Source organism: Synchiropus splendidus, chromosome 13 (assembly GCF_027744825.2).
Source record: "Synchiropus splendidus isolate RoL2022-P1 chromosome 13, RoL_Sspl_1.0, whole genome shotgun sequence".
NCBI lineage: Eukaryota > Metazoa > Chordata > Actinopteri > Syngnathiformes > Callionymidae > Synchiropus > Synchiropus splendidus.
The window spans coordinates 5,763,853-5,783,362 of record NC_071346.1 but is presented as its reverse complement, the minus strand read 5'-3'; the positions used below and the strand labels follow the sequence as shown (position 1 = coordinate 5,783,362).

The window sequence follows — 19,510 nt, the reverse complement described above, 5'->3', positions numbered from 1 at the left end:
GGACAAAGTTTGGGAGAGAGTCGCTGCCGAGCTCCGCCCCAGGGACCCTGATCCCGCCCCGGACCAGTGGAGCAGAGATTCAAACAAACAGCAGCAGCCGACCTAATGAGTCTGGTTTTAATATACCTGCTAGCGACATTAATACATCACTATAAATAATAATATCCATAATAAAACATAACATAGAATGGATAAATAAAAAACGATCACTTCATATTTAGACATGAAACTCATATGAATTTTAGATGTGATTGAAAGGAGAGGGCTGTTTTGTTGAGGCGTCCTGTGTGTGTGTAACTGTTTTGTCTAAACCGAGATGCAACATGCTCCGTTAATAAAAACCTGTTACAAGAACTGCCTGACCCTGAAGAGCGCTGCAGCACCGGTGTGGGCAGAGGTCACGTGACGTCAAATCTTGTGGTCTTCAGAAAAACAGTAAAGTTTTAAAGTTTGATTGACAGCTAGGGGCACCTCAGACATGAAGACAGGCTGAGATGGACGAGGGGAGACTTAACTTTCCCTCTGGAGCCGGGGAGGACGCGCATGCGCACACGTCAACACCGTGGATGTCGAAGTCTGCCGCCGCCCTCTTGTGGAGAGTCGTGTGCGTTGCATCTGGTATCAGGTCTAATCTCGGCGGGACTCAGGTGCGCTGAGGTGTCGACACGCTCGTGGACCGCGCTGACGTCCAAACATTTGGACTGTTTTTAATCGTTTTTTTGTGCACTATTGTTGCGCGTGCGTGTGTGTGTGGACGCAGGCGCAGACAACTGTGTCGTGAACGCGCAGTGGGCACAAACTAACGGACGCGCACACGAAGCCGAAGCAGGAACGAACCGGAGATCAGCGGAGCGTCCGAGACCGAGTTCACGGTAGGAACCACCAGACACACACTCCATCTCCACACCTCTTTTCCCGGCTTGTGTGCGCGCGTGTCTGTGCGTGTGTTTGGAGAACGAAGGAACGAAGAAGAGGAAGGAGATGAAAGAACATTTTGATCTTATGATCCAGGTTATAAGAACTCAGAGAAACATGGATGAGTCCAGAGAGGGGTGTGTACCTGTGTGTGTGTGTGTGTTTGTGTGTGGGCGCGGGGAGCGGGCGTGGGGGGTTTCATCCGTTCATCCTCAGTTCATCAGTTCATCTGTGTCGATTTCACTTGAGTGCTTAAGATGGTTCTGCTGCTGCCATGGCAACAAGAGTGGACCCACTTCAGCGGTTCCGTTCGCTCTTTGATGAAGGGTGAAAAAAAATTCGACGCCGTTCTAGTGTGTAGTTTGTGTGTTTGTGGTGTAGGTGGGAGGGGTGGGGGGCTGCGTCGGCACCGTCGAGTTCGGAACCGTGTTTGGGACTCAACTTATACCGTCTCGACGCTCATTCAGCCGGTTCCTTTGTTTGCAACGGCGCGCATGCGCAGTGGAGGAAGGGTGTGGAAGGCAGCCGTGCCACCTGCCTATCAATCGAATAGCTATCGACCGTGCGCGTCCTTTTTACTGCGTGTGTGCGCGCGTGCTTGCAGGTGTGTGCCTGAGAGCAGTGTTTTCAGTCTCATTGTAAAGATGATCATCATCCCACTCGTCTCCATGGAGACGTGTTGACTCAACTCTGGGTCACCTGACTGGTGACTCATCACTGATGTAGGTGCCAGCAATGTGCACGTTGCATTTCAAACCAGGAGAACATTAGTGATGATTGTTGGGATTGAAGTTGTGGAGCTTTGGTCTGAGCTCAAGACATCTGCCCTTCCAAGTGCTTTCTCTAAAACACTTTTCTTTCTGCAGAAGCGAGAGACAAAATGGGAGGAAAACTGAGCAAGAAGAAGAAGGGCTACAGTGTGAACGATGACAAGTCCAAAGACAAGGACGGCAAGTCAGAGGGGGCGTCGGCCGAAGAGAGTGAGGCAGCGAAAGGAACCAAAGACGAGGCTCCCGCTGCCAACGGTGCCAACGACGTGGCAGCCACGGACACCCCTGCTGCCGAAGCGTCCAAAGATGAGGATAAGAAAGCAGCCGAGGCACCTAAGGAAGCAGAGAAGCCCACGGCGAATGGAGAGTCGGAGGCCGCGAAGAGTCCCGAGGAGAAGCCCGAGAGCAAAGACGAGGCAAAAAAGACTGATGCCACCACAGCGGCACCAGCTGCCAAAACCGAGGTGGCTTCTGCTGACTCAAGCAAGCCTGCTGAGGCAGCAGCCGACCCCTCCGCCAAGGAAGCCAACGCCACCGAGGCACCGAGCAAGGATCAAACCGTAGCAGTCAAAGATTAACACACATGCTCTGATGTAACCGCGAAGATGTAAAAAAGACGCGGCGCATGCCGACAAAAACAATAATAATTGTGATGATGCTTTGACGGGGAGGCGCAGCTGCCGCGCCGCTGATTATTGCGATTATTATTGTTGCTTTTGTTCTCTTTTTTCTGATGTCGTATTTGAACTTTGACCTTGTGTCGTCACTCCATCCATCACGACATCCGCCATTGTGTCAACACGCTGGACGCCGACGTCAGCGCATGATGTTGTGGACTTGTGTACTAAGTGTCCGTGCCAGAGGAAGGCAGCGGAGCATCACAATGTTTGAATCTAATACAATAACTTAGCCGAAACATTTTTAAAATTGGAAACGACTGAAAAAAAAGAAACGAAAAACGTTTTCCACCTTTAGATTTTATAAGAAAAAGTTTTGTAGTCATTTGTGATAAAGTCTCTGAGAATCGTCGCACAACCTCTGACGGACCAAAACAACTTTTTAGACCTTTCTACCACTTCTTTAGTTCCTCAAAGAGGGAATGAATGGGAGTGGGGTAGTCCATATCTGCTAGGTGGAGTAGCAACAAAAACAAAACCAGCAACCTCTGAATTTCCTATTATAAGAGTTGCAGTTACCACTACTGGCCACCAGGGTTTCCTCAGTGGACATCAGCGAAGTACGGAAAAAATGGAAGTTTTCTGTCGCACCTTTTCGCACTTTTTCAAATTGATGATTAGCGTGAGGGCGTGGCTAAAGCTAGGCATGACATTTGGGGGATAATCAGCCATTGCTTCGGAAACCTTCACCCCGTAATTCATCCATTCATTCATAGTTGTTTGTAAACACTGGAGGACAATGCAGAATTTGGAATCTTTTGCAATTACAGTTTCTGTCACCAGGGGGCGACAGACCCCACTTTAAAACCAGCACGTCTCAAACTGTGAGTGACCACAGACGTAGCGACACAGCGGTCAGACACATCTGGAACTTTGACGAGTGCGCTCCTACGGTGGCAACGTTTCTGCCTCACCGCAAACGGTAGCAGATCATCGTGACGGAGAAACGTCGCCATTGTCTTCCTCCTTATTTCCTGCATGTGTGTGTGTGTGTCTGTGTGCGTGTGTGTGTGGTTATCTTGTTAATCTGGTGAAGGAAAACAAAATAAAAGTACTCTAGTGACGTTCGTCAGTCGTGTCGACGCTCGACTGAAAACTGTTTCTGTTAATACGTGCAAAAGTAATAAAGCTGAGATCCAGATCCTGGTTCTTAATTCAAATCACCAACCACACGATCACAGACTGTGGGACCCGACAGAGTCCAGGTTCAGTGAAACTGCATTCAAGAGTGTGTTCGTTTGTACGTTAGAATTTTGTCAGTTGACTATGTGTGTGTGTGTGTTCCACACAGACACACTTCTCCATCACTCCTGCACAAACCTGCAGCCTGTTGCTAAGCAACATGCAGGGGCCTAGCAACGATTGCCATGGTAACCAGAGGACTAAACTGTCGCTGAAGGTAACAGCGAGAACCTGTCTTCCACCCTCTTCATCAATCCTCGCCATGTGCTCCAGCAACACCTTGCTTGCAACAGCCTCAGCCTCTTCCTCTTCCACTTCTCCTCCATGACAGCCACGTGACACCACCTGTCCGTTCCTCCTTCAAAGTTCCTCAAACTCAACAGCACTAAAACTGAGTTCCTCATTGTCGGGACAGGGATCTGTCGAGAGTCGTTTTATCTACAGTGGTGACCATGAGCTTCCTGAAGGCCCTTGTGAATTATTCATTACTATTAGAGCAGTGTCGCTGAGTGACATCACACGCGGCAGCGATCAGAGAAAAGGATTTGGAATTCTGAGTGGTCTTTCTAACGTCTGTAGCTCCCTCTGGTGGTCATGGAAAACGCCGCATTTTTCAATTAGAATTTTCAAATATTCTGGAAATGAAGAATGTTATCTGTATATAGGAGCCCACGTGACCGCTGTGACTTTGGAAGGGGCGACACATTCGCCGCCGCAGTGACGAACTGAACGTGAGCTGATAACAAAATTAAACGTTTATTCAGTCTCAGATAGAAAAGAAATACAAAAAGAAAGATGACACCAGCAGGGGGCGCACGACATGTTGCAATCGTCCTGCTCACAGACACGTGCTCTCCTCCTCCTTCTTCACCCTCACAGTCATCCACCAGCGCCTCCTCTTTTTCCCCATCCTCACAGTCGTCCATCACCTCCTGCTCCTCTCCTTCATCCACCTCAACACTCAAAGAAGCTTGGGGAGATTAAAGTGTGGTCGATTTGGCTGCGTCCGTCTGGATTGTAGTTCAGCAAGGCGGCCAGCAGGTGGCTCCCACGGTTGTGTTCAGATGTTCAGTGAACTACACACGTCAGGACCAAGTTGAGGTTCTTCAAGGATGAAGGTCATCTGCTGAGGCTGCTCAACAACACACGATAATCACACAGGAGCGACTGGAGCTGCGGTCGTATTCCAGCACTGGAACAGGAAGTGACATCGCAGAGCCGGCGCTTCATCACATTGTGCTTTTTTCTTTCACGCTCATGTAAACACTCACACAGACACGTCCCAGGCTGCTCCTCACAACCACTGGCACGCTCATGTTGAAGACTCTGCCTTCAGGTTGTTCGCGTTCAGCACGAAAAACACGAGTCCGTTTGTGCTGTAAAATAGTCACATCACCACGTGATCACATTGAGGGAACCGCTGTTGAGTCTCCGGTCAACTGGCTTGGACTGCGGTGGACCTCAAGACCCTGAGGGGCAGAGGCTCAAAGAGGAGGTGATGGAGGGGACTTGATAACCTGCGGCCATCTGGCTCACCACTAGGTGTCACCATAGTTTCCCCCTGCAGAATGGACTTTGTTGGCTGTTCAAACTGGAACGAAACTCATCGTCACGTTTGGAAGCACTTTAGGGCTGCGTAGGGCCTCAAACGTCTCGTTCATTCATCCCTTCCTCAAATGGTCGGACCTCACGACAGTTCGGTCTTATCAGCCGCCTCGGCGTGATGACCGCTGTCGGGTCCAGGGGGCCCTAACAACGTCCTCCTGTTGTAATGGTGGTGGCCCTTCATGATGCCCGAGTTGTTGCTCTCGTTGAGGATCTGCTTCTGCTTCTGCCGGTTCAGCGACTGCACCAGACCCAGGACCACGGCCGCCAGAGAGTACTGGCCCGTGATTTTGCGTGGCTGCAGGATGAGCGGGTTCGGCTGCATGCGCCCCAGAAGGAAGTGCGTCCGGATTTTTCCCTCCTGCTCGCTGATGCCCTTCACGTAGATCTCGCCCCGGTATTCAAAGGCGAAGCCGCGGTCCTTCAAGATCAGGTAGGTTTCCTCTGGCACCTGGATCTTGCCGCTCACGCCGGTGCTGTCCATGCGGCTCGCCAAGTTCACCGTCTTCCCCCAGATGTCGTACTGGGGCTTCTTAGCGCCGATCACACCGGCCACCACCGACCCGTGGGCCATCCCTGCCACAGACCATATAACTCATTGGTTGGTGTCATGGCCAAGGTGAGGACTTAACATGTAGAATGGTCACTGACTGAGGGTCTAAAAATGAGAAGCTACTTTAGATGAAGACAGCTGTGACGAAGAGGAAGGACGAGTGAAGAAAGAGAGGAGACATGTGATGGGAGGAGATGGAGCTGAGGACTTACCGATCCGAAGTTCAAAGTTGTTGAAGGAGTGTTTGTTGATCTCCTGGATGCTTTCGTTGAGGGCTATGGCGAAGTCTGCCAGTGCGCACAAGTGACCCCACTTATCTTCACATTGCTGAGGAGGAAACATCAAATAACTTGCGATTCAGCACAAGAAATGTTTAGGACCACTCACACACCTGTTTCTCAGGGGACAGTCCGGACACTGCCATGTAGGTGCTGCCGATGGTCTTGATCTTCTCAATGTCTTGAAAGCGATCTTCGCCGAGGAGCTGAGGAACATGAAGACAGAGCGAAGGTTGGCACTGGTGTCCACACAACTTGCCGCGCTCTTGTCTTACCTCATCGAAGTCGGCGATGATCTCGTTGAGCAGCCGCAGACACTCCACTCCCTGGTTGTTCATCTCTGTCTGGGAGTAGAAATCCGCAAAACCCGGGATGGAGGCAAACATGACACCCACCGCGTCGTACGACTGCGAGTACAACTCCTGCAGAGACAAAAGGTACCAGGTGAAGTAAGTGACATCAGTGAAGTCATCCTGCAAGAAACCATCTCAGTCTTCCATCACCCTCACTGAGACTTTTCACATTTATGAGGAGAGAACTGGAATATTATGACGTGCACTATGGTCACCATGGCAACCACCAGTACATGTAACCGTGGCTCTGATTCAACTCCACAGCTGGGACCTCATCAGTTCTGATCCGCCCAAACTATTGTCGTCAGGAAGGCAAATACAGTGTTGCTGGAGTCAACAACGCGCCACAACACAAAAGCGCAGACGTGTGCAAGCAGCTGCTCTTTTGTCTGGACCATCATTTAGACCAGTCAGGGAGTCACAGCGTGCGGTGGCTCTGAAGTGGTTAAAGTGGAGCTGAGGCAGACTCATCCCAACAAGCTGACGTTCCTGACGTGTCTACTCTCTGTTACACAAAAAGCTGTGGGTCAAAAGAGCAGAGAATCCCCGCAGTAGCAAGGGAGAGCCACTAGAGGGGCTCAAGCAAAGAGAGAACGCTGAACATGAGTGGGGACTGGAGACGCCCACCACTGGGACTAAACTAGGACAGACACCGCAGGCTCCCACCTCATTGTCTCTGTCCTTCTCCAGGAAGTGTCGAGCCACGTGAGAGGGCAGGATGTTCCGCAGCATATTCTCGTTGTGTTCTCGCAGCTCCTTCATCTCGTTGATCTCCTCTTTGGCCTGGACTCGCCACAGGAAGTCCAGCCGAGCCGTGTACTCCAACTGCGGAATGAATTAAATGAAGAGCTTTACTGACCCCTGCCTGTGGAACTGGGAATTACATTCTTCACAGTAAAACCGTTATTACAGTCGCAGTATCACAGTGGCAACAGTCGTATTTGTTAAGCTAATACTACTACAGTAGTAGCAGTAGCAGTAGTAGTAGAGTAAGAGAGCCAACAGAGGTAGTAATCAGAATATTGGAGTAGCCCAATGTGTAGTACAAGTTAGAGCAGTACAGGGGGAGTGGCGTCACCTGCTGGCCATGGTAGAAGACGGCAAGGAGGAACACAGCCATGAGGAGCAGCGATGTCTCTTTGGTTCCAAGAAAGTTCCTGCACAGACAGAAGATTCTTGTACAGAGGAGAACATCCAGAACATACCCACACCACCTACGCTACTCCTCTTTGTGTCAATACTGGTACTGCAGCTGCAGGGACTCACTGAGTGTTGTGGTGGACGGTGTCGTAGCGGACAAACAGCGAAGCGTAGAAGGCCTCGGTCAGCAGCGAGTACACGGCGATCATCACCAGCAGCACGGCGAGCTTCAGCACCGAGTTGAGACGCAGGAAGACGGCACACGTGACCATCGCCAGCACGCCGGTGAACACGAAGTACTGTGGAGACACACCAGGAGGGGGCGCTGGTGAGCTCACAGACCATTCAGTCATGACCAGATAGCTGTCACTGACAGCTCGCCCCCTGCTGGCCGTGTATGTACCTCGGGGTAGAAGCAGATGTCGTGGATTGAGGTGGATGTGTATAATGTCTGGTTCTTGCTGCTGGCCGAAGTGTCCGGGTCGCACCACAGCTGAGGAGGCAAACACACATGATGACCTCGGAAACACAAGCCAGAGAGGTGTGAGGTGTCTTCAACACTCACGATGTTGATCATGGCAGCCAGGAAGTTAATGAGGATGGACACGAAAACGATGGCGTTACGAGCTGCGTAGGTCTCGTTGATCCAGCAGCACGTCTTCCGCAGCACTAGGGGGAGACACTTGTAGTCCTCCGCCGTCGTGACCAGGACCAGGCAGGAGTGGAGCAGGATGAGGATGGAGAACTGGATCACCATGGTGACCATCCTACCCACGCAGATGCAAACTCTTAGATTAGCATTGGAGTGCAGAAGCTAACTGACGTTAGCGAAGGTGAGCTTACCTGGCGGATGGCAGCAGACTCTGGATGGTGGTGATGAAGACCAGCACAATGAAGGAGCAGACCAGGTTGGACTTGAAGACCTCGTCCCTCATCTGTGAGTACTGGGGACAGAGACACGACGGGATTTAGTCAAACTCAAGCTGAGTCTGGACCAATGATCGCAGGAGAGCAGCGTGGGCGGAGACCTCCATCCAGCCACTTGTCAATCATCACACGCTCGGCTCCGCCCACCGGCTCTCTGAGGATTCTGGGAAACGACTGCCAGGAAGCTTCATCACTACGACCAAACACACTAGAGGTCAACAACAAACAAGACACAGACCAGAACAAGACACATGGGCGCACGTCACGGGAGAGGTCAGGGGGTCAAAAAGCTCACGGGGGCACGGGTCAGTGAAAGACCATTAGATGTGTTTGAATTGAAAACGGTTGAAAACGAAGAAGTCCAGCGACGCTTCAAGTATCAGAACCAGTGAGAAGCAAGAAGTTCTTTGCGCGACTCACGACAACAGACCATGTCATTCTGCAGCCGACTGACTTGTTTTACATTTTTAAATGATGAAACCTCCTCTAATGTTCGTGTTGAAAAGTGCCGATACAGCGGTGAACAACAAGCGCAGGGTCTGGAGCGAAGACAGAAGCAGAGAGTCTGACACTGAGAGGGTGGTGGGGGGGCAGGGTGGGGCTACCTTCTCTTCCAGGCCGGAGTCTTTAAGCATCAGTGAGAAGGGTTCGATATTCTCTCTCCTCAACTTATCGCCACTCCGTAAGTCGATGGCGTTCTCTATTCGCTTGTTTATTTCCTCAGGGCCCGAGCTCACATGCAACGCTTGAGCGAGGTGGTTGGGAAGAAGATTTATGGAATTTCTGGTGAGCGCAGCCACAGTCTGGAAGCACACACACACACACACATATAGATCAACCGGCTCGTCCCCAAAATGACACAAAGTGACATCATCGGCGATGTCACACAGATGACACTTGATTCACAGCGCCGCTAAAGGCTGAGCGAGTTCACACGGTGCTTTAGAGGCACCAGCAGGCAGGTAGGAAGCGCAGATCTGGAAGTTCAAACTTTCAGGATGGTGCTCAAACCTAAGTGGAATTCATATGTTGATGTTGATATGTCAATGATGCAGCTCAAATTTCATCTGTTTCCTACAGTGTTTTGCGTGTGTGTGTGAGAGAGAGAGAGAGACGGTGTGTGTGTGAGTCCCTCTACAGTAGAGCAGGTGATGTGAGTAAAGGCAGGAACGGTGCAATTATTTCTGCTGAGTCATGGCTGTTCAGTGCAACAGGAGGGAGGTGTTTCCTGACCGTGGGACACGTCTGACTAATTCACACTCAGCCGAGCCAGTGCTCCTCTGCCACCGTCACCACCTCCTTCATGTGCGCCTGCTTGCAGCTGGATGAGCCACCATGAGTTAGTGGGTCAGTGACGTGACAAATCCGGGTCAAGACACAGCTGGAGAAGCTCCAAACCAAGGGTCTTTGGACCTCCAGGAGGAGCTTATCTTCACCTCCAGTCAGGAGAGTTCACTCACAAATCAGAGCCTGGCGGATGCAGTGGTGTCGGGCCGACCCAGCCCAGGTCCATGCCAGTCTATTTTTAGCGCTCAAAACTGATGCTGAGATCCAGCAGATTTTAATTACAAGTTGCTGGTGCAACAGTGTGCTAATCTGCTTACATCAGCGTTGCCATGGCGGCAGCTGTAAGACTGATGAGGATGTTTGTGCAAATTCTGGTGCCATGTTGTGATCCTGCATGCGGCCCCCACCACCCCCACCCCCTTGAGCATCTCTGAGGTTCACATCGCCGCCTGTTTGCAAACCTTTGAAGAGCGGGTGGATCAGAACACGGCGTGTCGTGCTGAATTACAATCTAAACTCGTAGATTATCCGTCACACGGACGTGCACGTGACGCATCACATGACCTCGCCATGTCCCCCCAGCAGCGTCGTGCGTTGGCCTTTCCATGACGGCAGTAGGTTCCGTGGATCATGTGCAGCATGTCAGGCTGCAGGCCGAAACAGCTGACCCGCTTCACCCGACAAATGTCAGGGAATTCAACCTGTGCGACGACTCGGAACTTGAAGAGGTTTCAGACTCTGCAGACAGGCCTCTGTTGCTCAACATAAACATTGACTTCATGAGCGAGAAACGGCGCCACAATGGCCACTCCCCCCCGGGCACATGGCTGCAACACTGACATGAGGTGACCACACTTCCTCACGCACAAAAACACACACTCTGGGAAAAAAATAAACAAATGCGTATCTATATATATATAGATATATATAGATGGAGTGGGTGGGACTCGTTTAAACAATTCAATTTATCAAGTTAATTAGAGAATTTGTATATAATCTCAATTACTCGCAGTTTAATGGTATCAGAATATTTGCCACAAGAAGCCACATTTTTCATTTTCAGTGAATTCGGTATATTACTGAATCAGATGATGGACCCATACATACATTTAAACAACAAAATATTGTTTGTTTTGCATCAGTTTGACAACAGCACAATAAAGCAGGATGGTGGCTATATTCAAGTTTCTATATCACCTTATTGAAACTATGGCTCTTTTAATGTCTTGAAAATATTTGTATAAGAATTTCAAGTCCATTCAGAGTAGTGGAAACTCTGGCCATTGTGTAGTGAAAAACCTCCCTGAACAAAAGCCAACAGAAGCTTTTTTTTGCTTTTGTTCAGGGATTCCTCCATGTTTGTTGTTGTTGTTATCATCCTAGCTGCCACGTGTCTTGTGCATCAGTGTGATCAGTGGACCAGGAACTCCTGCACTTACAAAGGTTCCCTGTTGTCTGGAGAGCAAACTGTTCAATTAAATTACAGTAATCACATCAATATATATATATATATTGATGTGTGATGACTGATGTGTTTGTGTGTGTATGTATCCACTCTCACGCATAACTTCCAGTAACAAGTTGAAAAAACGATTTGTTGTTTCAGAGTTACTGCAGTCAGCAGGGGGCACTATGACCTCCACAACCTGCAACCAGTGACAGTTGCCCTGGGAGCATCAAGGGGCTCTGTGGCACATCAGGCTGACCTCATGATCTTAGCGCTGAGAAAACAAAACGTGTGAGAAAGAAGCGGCGGAAACACCACATGCCTTCGTCATCCACGGCAGAATGACATCTGCAGCAGGAATGACATCACACACTCAGGTGGACCTGCCTGTTAAGTCGACTCGATCACTGACACAGCAGATGACCAACTCACATTCTGCTTCCCCACGATGTTGTCGAAGGGCAGCTCGGGGCTCCATGATGCCTCGTTGAAGGTGGCGCTGCTGGCCCGCCGGTCAGCCGAGCTGGCTGCCTGCATCATGATGTCCTCAGGCAGCGTGAGCGTGCTGTCCTCCGGCTGTTTGATGAGGAACGTCTCGATGTTGTGGCGCCGCAGGAAGTCATTCCGGTCTTTCCCGTGGCCTTCCTCCACTTCGTAGTCACCATTCAGGCAGTCCAGCGCCGCTTTAGAGATGTGGATCCTCCTGAGACAGCAGCCCCGCCCACTTGGCGTCAAGACTGGTGTTCGCCGCAGACGCCCACGCGACCAACCTGACAGCACTTACCCGGGAATCCCTCCAGACTCCAGCTTGTTGGCGATGTCCACATCCCAGGACCAAACATCAAACTGCCACTTCCTGAGTCCGAGGACGCCACACAGAACCGAGCCCGAGTGGATTCCTATTCTCATGTCGATGTCGTGTTTTGTGCGAGATCTCACGTACCTGCCAACAACAAACCCGGTGAGCCCAGACAAAACATCTTCCTGCTCTCCAGGTGCTAGAACCAACTCAACCCTTCATCTGTCCCGCCACCTGAGGGCGCCGCTCACCACCAAAAATGTCTTTTTTTTACACCATAACCTGACTTGGTGAAAAGAGAGAGCTGAACGAGAGTCACCTGATGGTCTTGATCATGCTGAGTCCCATCTCCACGCAGCAGTGGGCGTGGTCCTGCCGCGGCTCAGGGAGACCGGAGACACAGTAGTAGCAGTCGCCCAGAATCTTGATCCGCAAGCAGTGGTGCTCCTGCACACACACAGTTTACTGTGAAAACCATTCATACAAACACAAGCATGGACTCACACAGACAAACATCAGTCTCTCAGCAGCCTTACGTGTGCGAGGCGGTCGAAGCGGGCGAACAGCTCGTTGAGCATGCGCACCAGTTCCTGGGCGGACAGCGTGGTGGACAAGTTGGTGAAGCCTTTGACGTCTGCGAACAGAATGCTGATAAAACATGGAAACGTCACTTTCCTGTCCAAGTCACATGAGCACATGCATCCAATTAGCAGCTGCATTCACTTCATTACGTCGCCAGAGACCACGTGTCGGGCTCACCTGACGTTCTCGTAGCGGTGGATATAGATCCGGTGGAACTGGTGCTGCAGATGTTCGTCTTCCACGTTTGTCATGTCGTTGATCATCTCCAGAACCACGAACCTAGGCAGGACCGACAGCACCAGCCTCTCCTGAGAGGGCGGGACAAGAGTGTAGTGAGGTAACTTCAAGGTAACTCTACTGACTCCCATTGTAATGAATGCCAAACAAAAACCATCATGTCGGTCACCTTCACCTGAGCTGAAGGTCAAGGTAGTGAACTGGTCCCGACTTGTCAACTCACCTGTCTCTGGTTCTCGGTCTCCAGCCGCAGCCGGGCTTCGATGCAGCGCCGCGTCTCCAGAAAAGCCTGGCGCTGAGCGCGGTCAGACAGGTAGCTGATGAAGATGCCGGCTGTGTTCATGCACAGGAACAGGACGGTCTGCGCTGCAACCTGAGACACACACGAGCACTTTAGTCTGGAACTCCTGGAAAGCAAGTCAGAGGCTTCCAAAGCTCGTGGGAAAGAGCCAGAGAGTTTTGACTGACAGGTGCGACTCCTCAAGCCCAGCCAGGAGTGGGAGAAGGTTTGGTCACTCGTACGGTTCAGCTGAAGACGTGTGTGAGCAGGAGGATCCGCCCGAGGCGGAGCGGCATCACGGTGAGAAACTGTTATTGTCGCGCGTCCCTGGGCTCCATCCCACTGATTCAATTACTCGCCTCTCCCCCCAGGGCTCCTGCCCCCCACCACCCCACAGAGACCCAAAATTAAAGCAGCTCATCAGCTGCAGCATGTTGTTTTGGAAAGAGCCGCGCCCCGCGCTGAGACACCGTGACCTCAAGATGAGCCAGTCAGGTGGATGCTTTTAATGAGGCCCCGTTAACAAACAGAGCAGGACGATAATCAGCTGGTTAATACGAGTCATTAAAACACTTACAGGTCGACTCTCTGGAGAGTCGACTCGTGAGACTCCGACTGTGTTATTGTGCTGTGATGGTCTGAAGCAGGTGAGGCACTGGCACTGGTTCTGCTCCACCACCACCTTAATGTCTCCGCAGTCGAGCACTAAACAATCCATAATTGAAGAGATGGAATATTGCAGGACCGTCGGGTCGCGTTACCCGGCAGCCATCGAGTCCGCTGTGACGTGTCGGCGGGCTTATTAGCGAGCATGACACTTGAGCACAACAAAACGGCTGAGGTCAAACGCTGCATCAATATGTGAGGGGATCAGTTTCAGCTCACACGAGCGAGTCTAGGGTCCGCCCAGGTCTGGCGCTACTCACCAGACATGGCGGTGTCCGGCACCAAAGCCCTGGATGATGTCACAGAGAGGATGAGGACGGTGGTGAAGATAGATGTGTATAATCTGCAGCACTAGTCTCCTCTGGTCAGACGGACGTTGCATCTCCACTCTGGTGCGCTAATCCGCGGTAATCTCATTAAACATCAACCCGAGAGTGAGGCGGGATGAGGGGGGGTTTCTGGTGTGACTCCAGAACCGTCAGTGTACCAGTACCAGGAGGAGGAGAGACGAACAAGGGAATGGTGTGTGGAGGAGGGGGGGTGATTCGCGTGGGACCTAATCCGTCTCAAATCATCCTCAATGTGAAGAATAAGCCGGAAATCTCATACGTTCTTAAGCGGTACCAAATCTGCCTCCGTAATCTGAGCCCACTCCAGATCATCCACACACAACAAACAAACATATGATGCAGACACACCAAGCATGAGCACACAGGACCATCAACACAGCAGAATACACTGGACTATTGAACAGTTAGTCACCCCGGTGGTTCTGGTTCTCTATCTCGGTAAAGAAGACAGATCACCTTCACCAGCATCTCATCATTACCTTGGTTTCGCAACCTTAACCCAACCGACCCTGATGACCCATTGACCAACTCAGAGGATCAATGTGTCTCAACCTTCGACCCCCTGACCTGGCCACCATTAAACTCACCAACAGGTGGAGCAGGACTGGAAGAGGGTCCTTAACCAGGACCAGGTGAGAGTGGTGAGACACATCAGGAGGTCAAAGGTTATGATGCTTAATCTGGAATGGCCCCTCCCTCAGGAACCAGACTCAGCACTCAGACCTCCTCAATAATTCATGAACTAATGGAGCTTCTTAGAGAGACTCTGATCTGAACCCAGCCCTCCCTCTGGCAGGACAGCCGTCGCCACTCTCTCTCTCTCTCTCTCTCTCTCTCTCTCTCACACCGAGCGATGGTGACATAGACAATAGCCACCATGAAAACTTCTGATTTCATATCAAAAGAACAAGTTCACGGCAGTAACACACACCTTTGTTGTCTGATTGTTGGTCAATAGAGCTCATTGTTGATCGCATCTCAGCGGCGGGTCAATAGCGGGAGAGGGAGGAGAGGGGTGGGGGGAGTCTCTGGAGAGTCTGTGCAAGGAGATCGATGGCTATTCTGAGAGTGACGGGACCACATCGCCATGGAAACCTTGTTTATATTTACTATCAGACCATCAGACGGCTGCTTTCTTATTGATGAAGGCGAAGATGATGATGAAGGTGGTGATGGTCCCATCCCACTTTGCTCACTCACGTCTGCACTAGCTCTCACACTGCTTTTAGCGTCGGTGACAACACTGCACCGGGGGCAGTGGTTGGCTCTGCAGCCAGAGAGTGGAGTGTCAGAAACCTGTTTTAAGTCAACCCTGGTTTTACACACTCCTGTACACGTGTGCTGGAACTACAGCCATCAAGGTCGTACAAGGTGACACAGTGAAGAACAAGGGGATCACGAAAACTTTTGAGTTTTATCTGTCCTCATCAGCTTCAGGGGACGTTATGAGAAGCAATAATCCTGAACTTGTCGTGGACAGCATTGAGTTGTTGTATTCAGTGATGTCATTGCGACTGCCATGGCCTCACGGATGAGCTGAGGATGACTTTTTAGAGTGTTTAGTGAGTGCACCTCAGGGATGTGAGCATGAGTGAAGAGGACCCAAGGTCAGCAAGGGGTGAGGGAGGAGACGGTGTCGGGGGACTCCCTGGGACTCACCTGGTTGGTGGACAGCGGCAGGTTCTCAGGCAGCAGCAGCTGCACCAGGACGTGGAGGCCGCAGGTGAAGAGTCCGGCCAGGATGGCCCACGTGAGCGGCAGCGGCAGCATGCTATAGGTGGCGAAGAGGGTGAAGAGCACGTAGCCCACCCCATCACCCAGCAGCCCGTAGCCCAAGCCCGCAGCCAGGATCTGTGTGGCCATGGCCACCCAGGTGACCACACCGCTGTACTGCAGGTAGCTGTGCGACGTGGTGTCCTTCCGCACCACCACTAAGGCACAGATGACCACCTCGATGCCCGTGAAGAAGCCCAGCAGCGTGCCCTTGATGGGGTCCATAGGGGAGGAGGCCATTGTCAGATGCAGCACCAACAGGGTCAGCTTGGTCACCACATCCAGGATGTTCATCACCACCACCGACTTGCGCCTCTGGCCCAGAAAGTAGCGCTGGTACAGGCGCTCCAGGTCGCGCGACTTGAAGGCGTTCCGGAGCGTGGGGAAGATGACCCCCCGGTAGGTGTACCCCCAGTTCAGGAAGAAGTCCGAGTTGCTGGGCGCGCAGTCGATCTGCAGGAAGCCCAGGTCGCTGCTGCCGCGCTCCGGGAACACTTTGGTCCCGCCGTTGTTGTGCCGGTCACCCACCGAGCTCCGGCCCGCAGACTGTTTCCGCGATCCCGGACTGTCGTACTCGTCCGACCCGATACCCTTCAGCCCCCCGCCGCCGCCCTGCTCGTGGATGAACCGCTGCTCGGTGATGTGCCGCACCGCGTTCTGCCACAGCAGCCGCTTCGGGCGCGCGCTGCCGCCGCTGCTGCTGCTACCGCTCGGTGTCCGGTTGATGGTGTAGAGCTCCTCGCTGGCGCTGGAGCACCGGACCTCGGACAGCTCCATCCCCGCTTGCTGGCTCGCTGTCGGCTGCAAAGGCTGCTCCGATGCAGGTTAGCGCGGCGACTGAGGGGGGGACGACGTCCTCGTGTGCGCGATGAACCGGGGGCGAGTGCTTCTTCTCTCTCGGGCGCGGGGTGAAGCGCGGCTGGAGGTCATTGTCGCGGGAGCTGGGAATCCGCCTGATGTGGCTCGAACTCAGTCTTCATCAGAACCGAGCGAGGCGTCCGGGTGGCAGCCGCCGAGCGAGGAGCGTCCGCCGCATCACGGAGAACCGTGAGACACAAAGGTTGTCTGAGGAAAAACAAACCTCCCAAATCGACGTTTGGCGCCTTCACGGGGCCATTCCACACGCCTGAGAGAATATTCCGTCAAAACAGCAGCATCCTAGCTGTCACTTGAAGGAGACTCGCAATCCCGGAATACAATCTCAGGAGGCGACAACTTGATGCTCCGCGTGACAGCGACACCTCCTCTAGTCTCCTCCGGAGTCTCGGATGCAGCAGCGAGGTGGAGGAGCAGGATTCCGCGTGTCTGCTCCTCCTCTTGTCTTCTGCTCCTCCTGCTTCCGCGCTTGGTCGTTTTCCTCCGCGTGGACGGAGCACTCTGGTTTGACGTCAACCCACAGGGCGCGTGTGCGCGTGTGTAATGTGCCCAGATTAAATGTGGGTGCAGTTCCAGTTCAGGTGTGTGTGTGTGTGCGTGTAGTTAATGTACCGAGTGTGCATGTGAGGACTGGTGAAGGGCTGGTTCTCAATGGCTGGCTCGTGACCCTGAAACAGGTCACCGCATCACACTTAGCTGGAGCATTAGTTTGAAGTTTTGTTAAGCAGCAGTGACGTCATCTGCTGCTGCAGCAGGAAAATGAGTCATCTCTACTGTCCCGACACACACACTCTCTAAAACACACACACACAGAAAATAGCGATTTCTGGGCTCGCCAGGTTGCCTTAGAGTCTTTCCGACCCACAGCAGTCGCGCAACAAACCAGTCACAGTAAAACCAAAGATCAGACGTCAAATCTGGTTAGTTCTTCCTGCAGCACCTGTGCCTTCACAATAAGAGCCAGCGGTGAACTTGAGCTGATCCTGGATGACATCATCGAGTGCCGCGCTGCTTTTCTTTGATTCATCGAAAACAGTCAACAACAGTTCTTCCTCAGGAGAGTGTCTCTCACACTGACCTGACCCGGGATGACCCCGTAGTGGTGTCGCGCCCCCCACCTCCCAGCTGAGCCTTGGTTATCTTATCCAGCATCTAAAACTTTATGGTCGAGGTCGTGTCAGAAGAAAAGCTGCGGAACACGTGACGATATTCCGAGCCGAGGAGCGGGAGTCTAATCTGGCGCTGGCAGACGCTCGCGTGCAAACCAAAACTCAGATTAATCAGCAAAAACCCCGGAGATGTTTTCACAGTCAATTAATCTTCCTCTAATCATCCCCGTGCCCCAAAAACAGGAATGCTCTCCCGCCGCGTCCCACTTTCATGTACCGCAGCTCGCAGGACTCAGATTAGATCAGTTGCAACAGCCGCCAGCGCCTGAAGAGTCGCCGCCTCTGTTCCACACGTTCCTGCTGGAGCCCCAAATGACTGATGTAGTCTGATCTTCCCCCTCGACCTTCAGACGCGTCAGAGGTGGCTGGTCTTCTCTCTCGAACACACCTGCTCACAGTCATGTGTGTTGCTAGCTTGGTTGTGTGTTTGTCTGGGATGAGCCTGTGGGGACCCTGAGGTAACCGCGTCAGGAGGAACACTACCAGACAGCGTGAAGGTCCAGGTCTTCATGGACACACAACTGCGGAGTGTCGACAAAACTCTTCGCGAGTCTGTCGTCCAGGTTTCCTCTGCAGAGTTGCCAGAATGCAATCAGCAGCGAAATCCAGCGTCATTACCATGAAGAGGACCTGAGACCCGGGTCGTCGGGCAGACTGAGGACTCTTTGTTCTCAGACCAAACATACCAGGTCCAGCTTTGACAGTCGGTGGATCAGGGCCGTGATTTTGGAAAGATGGCGTCATCATGAAGAGAAATTCTGAGGCGTCTTGTTCATGCTAGCATGTCTGTGTGAGTGCTTGTGTTGTCTTTGGTGTTGCTTCCTGCGCCAGAGTACTCCCGTGGGGTGGAGCTCGATCGTTCAGGTAGAACCATGAGAGAGTCACAAATGAACATCTGTCCCCGGCTGCAATGTGACAAGAGGGGTGTTCCTCTTCATTCGTCGGACCCTCAAGTGGAGCGCTCAAACTCCAGGTCGGCACAGTCAACGCGGAAGTGTTATCCATGGTTCTGATCCGGTGACTGCTGTTGGTGTGACTTCAGAGCGGCAGCCGGAGGCGATGACTCATCACCGCAACTCTCTTTCTTCCTCCCCCTCACTCCTCTTCCTCGCTGCTGCACGCTCACCGTCTGGATCAGGTTCTGCTCCGTCTTCCCTCGTTATTCTGGGATAATTTTTAGATCTGATGGAGGAGCAGCGGCAGAGTTTCTTTGAGTCTGAATCTTCGCAGCATGGTGCGTGCCTTGTGTGCTCAGATGTCCATTTCTCCATTCACTAGTCTATTCAAGTTAGAGCGCACCCTTATGGCCGAAACCAGGCATACGTGGAATTCACCAAACCAACGTACCTGAGGATCTTAAGTCTACTCAAATCCACAGTTCCATGTTCTGCAGTCAGAGTGAAATCTGTCAGCTTCACAACTGAAAAATAAAATAATTCTGCCAACTTGACAAAAACATTGTGAAGTGAACAACAATAAGACACAATGGACTGGGCACTGAACACAGCAACTAAAGTAGTACCCCGAACATGAGCCTTCACTGTGGTGTCGTGGGCCTGGACCAGCATCAGAACCAGCCCTGGCCTGGTCTCAGCTGCTCCGATGGTGCTGATGATTACAATCTCACAGTTGTGATAACGGTCT

The 19,510-nt window shown here is 52.1% G+C and overlaps 2 protein-coding genes across 3 annotated transcripts; one reads left to right on the top strand and one right to left on the bottom strand.

The window, feature by feature from the left end:
• The first annotated feature begins 611 nt into the window (after positions 1-611).
• basp1 (brain abundant, membrane attached signal protein 1) lies at positions 612-3,503 on the top strand. Its single transcript, XM_053883722.1, has 2 exons — positions 612-872; positions 1,782-3,503. Exon 2 carries the CDS (start codon positions 1,796-1,798, stop codon positions 2,261-2,263), a length of 468 nt encoding a protein of 155 aa, XP_053739697.1. The 5' UTR covers positions 612-872; positions 1,782-1,795; the 3' UTR covers positions 2,264-3,503.
• A 780-nt stretch (positions 3,504-4,283) lies between these two features.
• On the bottom strand, positions 4,284-17,461 carry adcy8 (adenylate cyclase 8 (brain)). Of its 2 annotated transcripts, XM_053883305.1 has the most exons (18): positions 15,708-17,461; positions 12,976-13,125; positions 12,693-12,823; positions 12,470-12,581; positions 12,253-12,380; positions 11,919-12,077; positions 11,567-11,837; positions 9,006-9,203; positions 8,317-8,417; positions 8,039-8,240; positions 7,877-7,966; positions 7,600-7,772; positions 7,412-7,490; positions 7,000-7,158; positions 6,256-6,402; positions 6,094-6,186; positions 5,915-6,029; positions 4,284-5,725 (listed from the first exon to the last, which is right to left on the bottom strand). In XM_053883305.1, the coding sequence occupies exons 1-18, from the start codon at positions 16,596-16,598 to the stop codon at positions 5,232-5,234; spliced, it is 3,693 nt and encodes a 1,230-aa protein (XP_053739280.1). In that variant the 5' UTR covers positions 16,599-17,461; the 3' UTR covers positions 4,284-5,231. The 2 variants fall into 2 exon arrangements, with proteins under 2 accessions (XP_053739280.1, XP_053739281.1); XM_053883306.1 differs by lacking the exon at positions 9,006-9,203.
• Between the last annotated feature and the right edge of the window lie 2,049 nt (positions 17,462-19,510).